The sequence below is a fragment of the Crocodylus siamensis genome, chromosome 9, assembly GCF_052110815.1.
Source record: "Crocodylus siamensis isolate JL-2025a chromosome 9, ASM5211081v1, whole genome shotgun sequence".
In the NCBI taxonomy this organism is placed as follows: domain Eukaryota; kingdom Metazoa; phylum Chordata; order Crocodylia; family Crocodylidae; genus Crocodylus; species Crocodylus siamensis.
Window position 1 is genome coordinate 45,614,942 of NC_143403.1, and position 13,114 is coordinate 45,628,055.

Genomic DNA, 13,114 nt, shown 5'->3' on the forward strand with positions numbered 1-13,114 from the left:
GCTTTAAGTTTAAATTAAACTTATCTTGATTTACCATCTTATAGAATCAAAAGCAATTTAATCACAGAAAAATAAACTGGAAAGAATCTCAAGAGGTCTTCTAATTCACTCCCTGTTCAAGAGGACAGGCTGGGTGTGGACAGAGGTTACACTTGTAGCACTACAAACTACAGTGTTACAAAAGTTGAGGGGACAGATGTGAACATCACTTATAATGCCAGTAACATGACAGAAGCAGTACAAAAATGGACCAAATACTACAGATATGTTCCTGGATGAAACAGGTACTTCTCTGTAGCAGTACATTTTGTAGCACCATATATGTTATGTACACACCAGAGCACTACAAGGGGTCTTGTAGTCCTCCAGCCATTCCACAGTGCCTTACTCTGCACTCCCTCCCAACCTTCAAGGATGGAGGGAGGGAGAGAAGGGTAAACAATCATGAAGTACAGCCCTGAGGTTGCACAACCTGTCTACTTTCCCACCTGCTCACTCCCACTGGGACCTGGGTCACTCACAGACCCATCCCAGTCCTGGGTTAACTGACTAAAGCTAACAAGCTGGGACCAGGCTATTAGTGAGCCCATGATTAGAACCAGACTCACTCATAGGCCAGAAGCACTCCAGCGAGGAGCTTTTTCTGCACATCTCCTGCAGCTGGCACTGCTAAAGTTCTGAAATGCTTTGAAGTGCTGATGCATTTGGAGCACTACCAATGCATATCTGTCCACAGCTAGGGTTATCTCTGTCTAAATCACACCAGGTGACCTTTAAACTATTCAGTATTTCATATATCCCAAATATGAGTGATATTTCACTTAGGATATGTCTGAACCATCTCCCCAGCACTCCTGAGCATGCCACTGCCACCTACCTCTATTTGTATATACCACCATCAGTGGCAGCAGTGCTGGTCTGACTTCATAGCACCCTGGCTTATCTGGCCAGTGAAAACCTAGATTAAATCACTTTACTGAAACAGGCTGTCATTCACTTGAGTAGGACATAGTGAAATGCTTCTATTTGGACTGGAACAAACCAGTGGAGGAGGGCCACTTCTTGTCAACCACTAACCCAGACTTGTCTTGTGAATGGGGTTTGGTGAAACAAACTAGAGCTCTGTTACATGAACATTTATTATCTGGTACTAGAGTGCTGACACAATTCCTGAAGACTTGATTGGGTATTTAATTTCTTACATACAAGTATATATGCTAAGGTCTCATCTTTTTGTGTTTTTTTCATCAGATGTACTTTTACGGTATACTTTTACTCTATGGTCCCAAAAGACGGAGTGCTGTCAAGAAGGAATCACAGAACATAGAATCACAGAAAATTAGGGCTGGAAGGGACCTCAGGAGGTCATCTATTCTAACCCCCTGCTCACAGCAGAACCATCCCCAACTAGATAATCCCAGCCAGGGCCTTGTCAAGCTGGGTCTTAAAAACCTCCAAGGATGGAGATTTTACAACCTCCCTGGGTAACCTGTTCCAGTGTTTTACTACCCTCCTAGGGAGAAAGATTTTCTCATATCTTGCCTAAACTTCTCTTGCTGCAACTTGGGATGATTGGTCCTTGTTCTGTTATCTGCCACTACTGAGAACAGTCCGGCTCCATCCTCTTTGGAACCAACCTTCAGGTAGTTAAAGACTGCTATTAAATCTGTCCTCAGTCTTCTCTTCTGCAGCCTAAATAAGCCCAATTCCCTCAGCCTCTCCTCATAAGTCATGTGCCCCAGCCCCCTATTTTTGCTGCCCTCTACTGGGCTCTCCTGAATTTGTCCACATCCTTTCAGTAGTGGAGGGGCCCAAAACTGGACATGGGAGTCCAGATGTGGCCTCACCAGTGCTGAATACAGGGGAATAATCACTAGGGTGCAAAGCACGCAGTATTCAATGCAGATTTGTCCTGATTCGGAGGACAGTGATTCAATTAGCTGATTTGGATCATTGTTCTGATTCGATTCAGCTGTATCTGAATCTGAAGATTTGCTTCTGAGTCAGAGAATCAGCGATTTGGCCATAAACACAGCTTTAAATGTTTTTTCTACATGCCTTAAGGTACCAGGTACGGCTCGTGAATACTGAAATGGTGGGGTAGATGGAGTGTCCCACAACAGTGGCAGCGGGGTGGGGATGGCTGTGTACTTGGTGGCATACCCAGAAGTAGACGGGAAGTACTGCCGGTCCATTTCTGGGGCTGCTGCTGAGCACACGGGAGACTGCCCCGCACCTCCTCCCCAGCTCAGCAATCAGCTGTGGGGGGACCCCTGGTGCCCCCCCAGACCCAAGAGGTACCAGTCACCAAGCCGGGGGGTGGGGAGTCTCTTGATTCAATTAGGATTCGGAGATTCAGCCGCTGAATTGGGCCAAATCTCCTCCGAATCAAATCAGAGACCAGAGCTTCGCACAGCCCTAATAATCACTTCCCTTGATCTGCTGGCATGCTCCTACCAATGCAGCTCAGTATGCTGCTAGTCTTCTTGTCTTTATTGAACCTCATGACTTCTTTGGGTCCAATTCTCCAATTTGTCTAGGTGTCTCTGAATCTTAAACCTACCCTTTAGTTTCATAGGTTCATAGTTTCATAGTTGGTAGGGTCAGAAGGGACCTAAGCAGATCATCAAGTCCAACCCCCTGCCCTAGACAGGAAAGAATACTGGGGTCAAACAACCCTGGCTAGGTGATTATCTAGCCTCCTTTTGAAGACCCCCAGGGTAGGAGCGAGCACCACTTCTCTTGGAAGTTGGTTCCAGCTCCTAGCTGACCTGACTGTGAAGTAGCACCTCCTGATGTCTAGCCTGAATCTACTCTCAGTCAACTTATAGCTGTTGTTCCTTGTCACTCCCGGTAGTGCTTGGGGGAACAGGGACTCTCCCATCGCTTGCTGGTCCCCCTTGGCAAGTTTGTAGATGACCACCAGATCCCCTCTCAGCCTTCTCTTGTGGAGGCTGAACAGGTTCAGGTACGGTAGCCTCTCCTCATATGGCCTACCCTGTTGCCCCCTGATCATGCGAGTGGCCCTCCTCTGGACCCTCTCCATGCTATCCACATCCCTCCTGAAGTGCAGCACCCAGAACTGGACGCAGTACTCCAACTGCAGCCTGACCAATGTTACACAGAGGGGGGAGGATCACCTCCTTGGACCTGCTCGAGATGCATCTGTGGATGCATGACAAGGTGCGGTTAGCCTTCCTGACCACGTCCCCACACTGTTGGCCCATGTTCATCTTGGCATCAATAGTGACTCCAAGATCCTTTTCTGCCTCTGTGCTGACAAGAAGGGAGTTCCCCAGCCTATAGGTATGTTGCTGGTTCTTCCTCCCCAGGTGCAATACCTTGCACTTGTCCATATTGAAACCCATCCTATTCTCATCCCCCCCATCTCTGTAACCTGGTCCAGGTCTAGTTGTAGCCTGTCCCTCTCTTCTAGCGTGCTCACCTCTCCCCACATCTTAGTGTCATCTGCGAATTTGAACAAGGTGCTTTTTACCCCATTGTCCAAGTTGCCGATGAAGATATTGAACAGTGCAGGCCTGAGGACCGAGCCCTGGGGGACCCCACTGCCCACATCCCTCCAGGTCAAAAATGAACCATCCACCACCACTCTCTCAGTGAGGCCCTCCAGCCAATTTGCAACCTATCTGACTGTGTAGACACTGACACCACAGTCACCTAATTTTTTAATGAGGATGGGGTGAGAGACAGTGTCAAAAGCCTTCCTAAAGTCCAGAAGACTACATCCACTGCGACACCTGCATCCAAGGCCTTTGTGACCTGGTCTAGCATATTTACTACTCATCTCAGCTTGGTATCATCTTTAAACTTGATGAACTCTGCCATTTTCCATGCCATTGATGAAGATATTGAACAAAGCCAGGCCCCGGACAAACCCCTGGGGCACTCCACTTGATACTAGCTGCCAACTAGCTATCAAACCACTGACTACTACTCTCTGAGTGTAATGATCCAGCCAGTTTTCTATCCATAACCACCTTAAGGTCCATTCCCATACTTCCTTAGGTTGCCTGCAAGAGTGTTGTGGGAGACCATATCAAAAGCCTTGCTAAAGTCAAAGTATACCACATCCACTGCTCTCCCCGCATCCACAGAGCCACTCATCTTATCATAGAAGGTAATCAGGATGGTCAAGCATGATTTGCCCTTGGTGGATCCATATGAACTGTTCCTAATTACCTTTTTCGAAGGAGGAAAATTGCTTGCAAAAGGGACCAGACAGGGTTTGGTGTTTATTTCCCCAGAGCCAACCCTGAGTTGAGGCTGGAGGCAACACTTAATTAATTTAAGAAAAGGACTTTGAGAATGACTGAGCCCAGTCTGGTTGCTGCCACTAGCATCTAGCAGAAGGACTGTTAATTTGACACAATCAAAGAGCTAAGGATAATATTTTCAAAAACCTTTTAGTAATCCAAACAGGATAAAGGAGCCTGAGGCAAAATCTGCATAGTCCTTCTTCCACTCCAGGACCAGCTGCAGACAAACTGAACTCTATCAACTCATTCCTGCACAGGAGTGCCCATGACCAGGAACTAGGCAGTGAAGACAGCTTGGAGGCAGTTGCCAGTGTGTGCTCCAGAACTGCACTCAATTTCTCTCTCTCAGGAGGGCTGAGTGTAGGGCTCAGGCTTGCTACATGCCACTATCACAGCCAAATGATTGGTCTCAGGTGCTCCTAAGCTCCACTAAGGAACAAATGGGCAGAGCTTATTTTGTCTGTGACAGCATGGGGACAGGAGAAAAGCCATAGAGACATGAAATCGTATAGTAGCTTCTGAAAAGTTTACCCTAACAAATTAGTATGATTTTCCTTTCCAGAAGTTGTTAAGATTAATCCTTGTCACCATGATGATTACCTAGTTTTAATTATTATTTCAGGCAGTTTTCCTAGCATGAAAGTGAGTCCCATAACCTAACCCTCTGTAGCTATCGAGGGGCAGTCCTATCCATACTCAGGAAACCGTTCCTGGTAGCATAGTAAATGTAGAGGTTAGATGAGATTGTGGACACCGGATCCAAGTGAAAGGCTACCTATTAACACAGGTTGCCAAATTGGGCTGTGTAGGGATGGTATCACAGAGGTATAGAGGACTTGTTCAATACAGCTCCCAAATGGACTTACTAAGGTTGTGTGCAGCCCAGTTTTCAATGGGTGTGTCTACATGTGCATTAAGGCACTTTTTCTAATATACATTAAATTTAGTACCAAAGAAATGCACATTAAGCTACCTTAATGCGCAGCACTGAATCTGCACAGTCTTTAAGTGAGGTTTAATGCACAGTAGCCTATTTTACTGTGTATTAGCTTCATTGCACAGTTTTTTACATGATGCTTTAATTCACAGTAAAAAAGGCTACTGTGCATTAAAGTGCATGTGTAGACATGCTCAATGTTGTTTTCAGTGATGGGGATTCCACCATAACCTGGGGTACTACTGAACCAACTCACCACATTATCAGAAAGTTTCAACTTTCCTTCCTTCCACTTTTCCATGTTTTCCTCCCTTTATTATGGAAACTATTGCTCTTTCTGTGGTATTTAACTTGCTGAATCACATCACACAGAACCACTGGTTCTTAGGTGGTTTCTTCCCATGAGGCTTTTGAGATCTGGATTTAATTTCATCTCCTTAAATTAGCTGCATTTCCCCAAACAGAGTCCTTTTTTGTTATAATGAAAACTGAGTTCCAATGTTAGCACAAAAATAAAGCTCCCTTACAACTGTTGAATCCTCTATTTAAAATACAATGCTATAGGAAAGAAAAAAAATGAAAACTTTTGTTACTGCTGATGAGAATCTAAGCAGCCACTATTTACCATCTATCCCCTTTCCCAGGGATCCACAACATACAACCTTTGGGCTGGATCCAGCCCACAGAGCCACAGGGCTTTGTCTGTGTCTGTGCCCATGCCAATGCCCGTGCCCGTGCCCGTGCCCAAGCCGCATGGAGGAGCACGAGGGTCAGGAAGCTGGAAGCTATTCCCACATTGCTGTGTTTGCCTCTCTCTCTCTCCCCTTCCCCCACTAACCCTACTTCCCCCCCACACACACACACACTCCTTCCTCTCCAAGACTGCAGTGTGAGCACAGCTTCCAGACAGAGTGAATCTGTGCCAGGGCCAGGCTGGGTGGTGGAGAGGTGGGGAAAAGCAGGAGCAGCGTGAAGGCAGTTTCCACCTATCTGGCCATGGTGCAGCTCTGCTCCAGCTGGAAGTTTTGCTCACACCACAGCCAAGGAGCAGGAGGCTGGGAAAAGCAGTGGTGGCACAATCTCAGCTTCCTGTCTCCCGGGGGGGGGAGGGGGGACAGGGAAAGCCTTCTACTGCTGATGTACTGCCAAAGCCACCTGACCTGTGCCAAACTGCAGCCAGGTTGTTCTGGCCCATAGCTTGATAAAGGTTGCTGGCCACTACCCTTTCCTATTCTTTCCTGTGCTCCTGCCATATGTTCTACCCGTCCGTCTACCTGCCTTGTTATGCTGGGCACGCCACAGCTTACACAGGTAAGGAATGGGAGAAAGATGATATTATGATCCTCATTACACAGACCAGAGGTAAGGAACCCAGTGCCCTCTTCCAGGGTAGTAGATCCCCCAGAACTGGGCTTCTGGAATTACATGACAACTTCAGCTTTCATTAAAAAAATTATAAATAAAATAACAATCCTGTTTCTCTGCCTTGTGGCCTACTGAGGTGGTGAGTGAAGGAGCTGGTCAGCTAGTATGGAGCATTTAGCATTTTTCCTACTAAAGGAAGGACCCTCACTTGGACAACACTGGACCCAACCCAAATGGGGAAAGTTCTAGTTCAAAGCACATGAGAACGACAGATTATTTTAGTTGTACCAGTACTAGTGTTTTGCAGGAGGAACTGCCAAGATGCTGCCTCCCTACAGTGAATGGTCTGGCTCATGCCATCAGCAGTTCCAGCAGACACTCCTGTATTTTGGCTTCATTGCACACGCATTTATTCTCTGCATCACTTTCCCCTGAAACATCATGTGATTGTAGCTACCCCTGTAATCAGTCTCAAGAAAAGCTCAGAATGGAAAAACCATGAATGTGACCTCCCAGCTGGTTCTCTTTGCATTTGGGGAGCCAGGTGATTAAAGAAAGAAGGAAAATGGGTGGATTCAAAAGCTGTGGGATACCAAAACTACAAGATTTTCCCTTAGGAAAACAAATAAGAAACTTTCCATTTACTGTGCTGAAAGAAAAATTGATCAATAAGCACATGGCTGTGGAACAAGAAGACTGATGATCTACTTCATGAAGTGTCTCATTAGGAAACTCAGCCTGTAATTTGAGGAGGGGGAAGCAGAGGTCTGAAATTCTGCTGAATACAGCCATTATATAAGCAATTTCTGTGTCTAAAAGCAAGGTGAACGTATTGCTTGCACCCAAGTGGATCCAGCTCCCTGCCTGTGAAAGGGGCAAGAGAAAAGGGGCTCCTCCTCCTCCTAGGACCTGGTCTTGGCTTCTGCCCTACAACCAGAGACTTACTAAATGCCATACTTGGTGGATCATATGACCCCTTTCCTCCTCCCATGTCACCTAGAAGCCCATACCTTGAAAAGGAGAAGTCATAAATTTAGTGATGTGGGGCCATTTAGTTTGACATGAGGTAACAAGGCAATTCATTTAAAAGCTATCTGTAGTGTCAGTGATATAATAAAATGGGAGGCTTCTTACCAGCTGGTGGGAGAGCACAGCACAGAAGCAATTTAAACTGAAAGAAAATTAAAACTCCCTCATACTCCCACCCAAAGTCCTGAGCTTGACCAGGAGTTCTCCTGGGAACTGGCTGAGGCCTCATGCTCCAGGACCATGGTTGTCATGGGTGACTTCACCTACCCAGACATCTTGTGGGAGTATCAGGCAGCAAAACCCGAGTGGTCGCAAAGCTTCCTCTCCTGTGTTGATGATGTCTACCTAACTCATGAAGTCTACGGGCCAATGAGAGGTAAAGCGCTGCTCAACTTGGTACTGGCTACCAGGGATGACCTAATCGGCGACCTAGTGATCGATGGTTGCTGTCACCCAGCTTCCCAAGAGCTGATCACCTTTACCATCCCCCGTAAAGCTGGCAAGTTGGTCAGCAACACGGAAGTCGCTGACTTCAGGAAAGTCGACTTTGACAAGCTCAGGAGGCTTGTCAGTCAGGCCCTAAGGGACTATGACCCCAGGGAGAGGGGAGTTCAAGAAGAGTGGTTGCTCCTCAAGGGAACGATCCTCAATGCACAAGCTAAGTCTATTCTGTCTCAGAGGAAAGGCAGCAAGAGGTCACAGCAGCCCCCCTGGCTCTCCAGGGACCTAGCAGACCTCCTGAGGATAAAAAGAAAGGCCTACAAAGGATGGAGGACGGGATTCACCTCCAAGGAGGATTATTCTGCACTGGTCCTGTCCTGCAGGGAGCAAACCAGGAAAGCCAAGGCTGCAACTGAACTCCAACTAGTTTCAAGCATCAAGGACAATAAAAAGTCCTTTTTCAGATATGTGGGGAGCTGGAGGAAAAGCAAGGGCAACGTTGGACCCCTGCTGAACCAGACGGGGCAACTGACACCCAGGAAAAAGCCAACGTATTAAATGGGTACTTTGTGTCGGTCTTTCATCAGTCCCATGGGATGCCCATGCCCACTATGCGACAGGGAGGTCCGGGTGACGGAAATCCCCTGCCCTCCATCAATGCTGACCTTGTGAAGGAACACCTTGAGAGGCTGGATACCTTCAAGTCAGCCGGCCCTGACAATCTGCACCCCAGGGTACTCAAGGAGCTGGCGAGCATCATAGCCCAGCCCCTGGCACGGATCTTTGAAAACTCCTGGCGCTCTGGTGTAGTGCCTGAAGACTGGAAGAAGGCCAATGTGGTGCCTATTGTCAAGAAAGGGAGGAAAGTGGATCTGGCTAACTACAGGCCCATCAGCCTGACTTCTATCCCGGGGAAGGTCTTAGAAAAGTTTATTAAAGAGGCTATCCTTGATGGACTGGCTGATGCCAACATCCTAAGGGATAGCCAGCACAAGTTTGTTGTGGATAGATCTTGTTTGACCAATCTCATTTCCTTCTACGACCAGGTGACCTATCACCTGGACAAGGGAAAAGAGATTGATGTCATATATCTTGACTTCAGAAAAGCCTTCAATCTGGTATCCCATGATCACCTCTTGGCGAAATTAGCCAACTGTGGCCTCGGGTCCACCATGATCCGCTGGCTGAGAAATTGGCTCCGTGGTCGGACCCTGAGGGTAGTAATTGATGGAAGTCAATCGTCATGGTGCCCTGTGACCAGTGGGTCCCCCAAGGCTCTGTCCTTGGACCCATATTGTTCAACATTAATGATGTGGACATTGGAGTCAGAAGTGGATTGGCCAAGTTCACTGATGACACCAAACTTAGGGGCAAAGCATCTACGCCAGAAGACAGGAGGGCGATCCAGGCTGACCTGGACAAGCTCAGCAAATGGGCGGATGAGAACCTGATGGTGTTTAACACCAAAAAATGCAAGATTCTCCACCTTGGAAAAAAAACCCTGCATCATCCTTATAGGCTCGGCAGTGATACGCTGGCTAGCACTACAGAAGAAAGAGACTTGGGGGTCATCATTGACCACAAGATGAACATGAACCTGCAATGCGATGCTGAGGCTAGTAAAGCGACCAAAACACTGGCTTGAATCCATAGATGCTTCTCAAGCAAATCCCAGGATGTCATTCTCCCTCTGTACTCGGCCTTGGTGAGGCCGCAGCTGGAGTACTGTGTCTAATTCTGGGCTCCACATTTCAAAAAGGATGTGGAGAAGCTTGAAAGAGTCCAGAGAAGAGCCATGCGCATAATCAGAGGTCAGGAAAACAGACCTTACAGCGACAGGCTGAGAGCCGCGGGGCTCTTTAGCCTGGAAAAGCTCAGGCTCAGGGGTGATCTGATGGCCACCTATAAGTTTATCAGGGGTGACCACCAGGATCTGGGGGAACGTTTGTTCACCAGAGCGCCCCATGGGATGACGAGGTCAAACAGTTATAAACTACTACAAGACCGTTTCAGGCTGGACATAAGGAAGAATTTCTTTACTGTCCGAGCCCCCAAGGTCTGGAACAGTCTGCCAGCGGAGGTGGTTCAAGCACCTACATTGAACACCTTCAAGAGCAAATTGGATGCTTATCTTGCTGGGATCCTATGACCCCAGCTGACTTCCAGCAGGGGGCTGGACTCGATGATCTCCCGAGGTCCCTTCCAGCCCTGATGTCTATGAAATCTATGAAATACTTCAGCCCCAAGGCAAAACGAGGAGCAGTGGGAAAGGGACAACAGCAACTGATGTCCAGCAGTTAAAAGAGTCCAAACTTTTCAAAACAAAATCAAAGTCTTTCCAATTCAAGCCCAACAGTCAGCAAGGTTTTCTGGTAGTGGGTTAGAATGACCCAGCTCAGGTCCAAGGTAGGCCAGCTCTAGGAACTGGCTGCTGTTGCTTCTCCCTGCTGCCCAGGCACAGCATGAATTAAGCTCTCTGTCACTTGGCCAAAGCTCTCTACCAACCAGCTATGGTGAAGGCAAAGAGCTCTACTGCCCAACTGTGGTGCAGGCAAAGCTCCCTGCAGCCATATACCACTGAAGCTGTCCTGCCACAAAAAGCCACCAAAGCACCCTGGCTCTGTAGGCTAGATCCAATGGATATAGACCGCAGAACCCTGCTCCACAAACGACCTAGTGGCTTGGGGCCGGTGAACCTCAGAGGCCCCATCACATGCGACGTGGGGCTCGCTAGCGAGGCAGATGCCTCAAGATTCCTTCGATCCCTAAATCCCACCATTCTGTGTCCCAGCACCAGGGACTTCTCTCCCAGGTGCCACAATTCACCAACTGTCCTATCCATCTGCAATCAAAAGAGGTCATGATGACACCGCGGACTCCTCATGAGTTCTGGTCTCCATTTTCCACGTTCACAATTGCTCCTTCTTTTTCTCTACAAAAAAAGGGTCTGCCTGAGGTAATATCAAATCTAGTTCATCTTAGTACATCTCTTCCTCAGGCTTTAGCCCTCCCTTTCCCCCAACATATTTCATGTCAGACTCCCTCCTCCTCCTCCTCCTCCCCCTCCCCCCACCCACCACAGTAATACACAAAACGGACTTTGTCTTGGAAGAAAAACAGACCAGACGCTTCCATGGGGGAGGAGGGAAAGAGAGAGACCTTGTGCAGAAATTCCACAGAATTGGAAAGTCCGCTTGTCTAGCAGGGTTTGTTTGCAAGAGTTTAAATCTAAAGCAGATGTATCGCCTCTTTCCATTGGGTTTTAGGTTACAGTTCGCCTGAATTTTCTCCCCACAAAGTTCTGAAAGGGGGACACCTGTTGTGGGGAATCGCCCTCCCCAGCAAAGCCCGGGCGTCTCTCAAGCAGGCGGCAGCCCGGGTCGGGGCCCGAGCCGTTGTGGGGAGCCCGGGACGGGAGCCGCAGTATCCCGCCAAGCCGAGGCACATCACGGGGTTAAATCCTCCCGCTGGAGGGAGGGGAAACCAAAGGCATGCGGAGCTCTGAGCTGGCACTGCTGCTGCAAGGCTGGGCTCCGGAGCGAGCCCCGCGCGACGAGGGCTGGGGGCTCGCCCGCCCGCGGCGATGTGGCACCGAGGGCCGACCCGGGGCTGGCTGCCGATCCGCCGCCGCCGCCCGCACCCCGCTGCCTGGAAGGGCTCCCGCCTCCCCGCCCCGGGGGCCAGCCGCTCCCGCTCCCGCTCCCGCTCCCGCTCCGCTGCGTGCCCGGTCCTCCTCCCGCGCCTCCGCTGCCCCGGCCGCCGCTGCTCCGGCAGCGCAGAGCGGGGCAGGGCCGGCGCCGGCGCCGGCGGGACCGGCTCCGCGGCCGCGGGCAGCGAGCTCCCTGCCCCGAGCCCCGAGCGGCGGGCTCCGGGACAGGCACGGGGGCGCCAGAGGCGGTAGCGGGGTCAGGGCTGCTCCTACCCGGGCGCTCTGCACACGTTCCTCCCCCTCGAGCTCAGCTCCTGGGCAGCTCCCCAGCTCGGCAGCAGCAGCAGCAGCAGCGCCGCAGCCCCGCGGGGCTGGCGCAGCCCGCCGGCCGAGCGCGCCGGCGCCTCCATGAGCGGCTCGCTCAGGCGCTGGCCGGGCGGCGGCAGGACGGCGGAGCGGGTGCCATGCGGCCGCGGCGCCGGGCTCGCTCTCCCGCCCGCGGGCTCCCCGGCGGCGGCAGCTGCTGCCTTCAGGATCCAGGCCGGAAACTGCCGCGCGAGCGCCGCTGCCCCCGCCGCCGCCTCCTCCGCGCCCCTCTCGGCAGCAGCAGGAGGGGCGCCCGGCCAGCCAGGAAATTCCACATTGGTTCCCCTGATCCCAGGCCAGGCTCTGGGGGACGCGGCGATGCCGCCTCTTCCCCGCGCCGGACGCGGCTGCGGGCGCTCCCGGTGCCGGCTCAGGTTGCAGCTCCCCCAGGGCTGGAGGGGCCGGCAGCGCCTGGCCTGGCTTTGCTGCAGTCCGCGCCAGGCCACCGCAGCCCGGGGAGGCGGAGGGCTCAGAGGCCTTTCCCTGTCCTGACAGCCCCCGGGGGTTATTTCCTCTGCACTCCACAGGCCTAGGTCCCTTTCCACTTCTGTGCTGCTGAGAGGGGCATGCCCCCACCAGTAGGTATGCTGCATATTTTTATGCCCGAGGTGCATTCATCCTTGTTGAACTTCATCCTGTTGTGGTCTGCCCACTTTTCCAGTCTGACACTTTCTAGGTCTGCCTACAATCGTTCCCTGCCCTCCAGAGTGTTCACTTCACCCCACAATTTAGTATCCTCTGCGAGGTTGGACAGAGTACACTTCATGCCCACATCCAAGTCACTGATGAAGACATTGAAGAGTACAGGTCCAAGGACTGAGCCCTGCGGGACCCCACTACCCACGTCCTCCCAGGTCGATACCACCCATCCACCACCACTTTCTGGGTGTGACCCCCAAACAACTTGCCACCCACTGGACCATGTCAATATCTAAGTCACAGCCCCTTAATTTATTTATGAGAATGGGATGAGATACCATATCAAAGGCCATCCTGAACTCCAGGAAAACAACATCCACTTCTACTCCTGCGTCTAAGCATTTTGTGACC

At 50.6% G+C, this 13,114-nt stretch overlaps 1 protein-coding gene across 1 annotated transcript in view; it reads right to left on the bottom strand.

Annotated features, from left to right (window-relative positions):
* Positions 1–12,433, bottom strand: part of SCARF2 (scavenger receptor class F member 2) — a 179,215-nt gene extending 166,782 nt beyond the window's left edge. Inside the window, exon 1 of the mRNA XM_090062358.1 lies at positions 11,972–12,433. Coding sequence (XP_089918484.1) covers positions 11,972–12,108 — 137 coding nt within the window. The 5' untranslated portion in view covers positions 12,109–12,433. The remainder of the gene's footprint in view (positions 1–11,971) is intronic.
* Between the last annotated feature and the right edge of the window lie 681 nt (positions 12,434–13,114).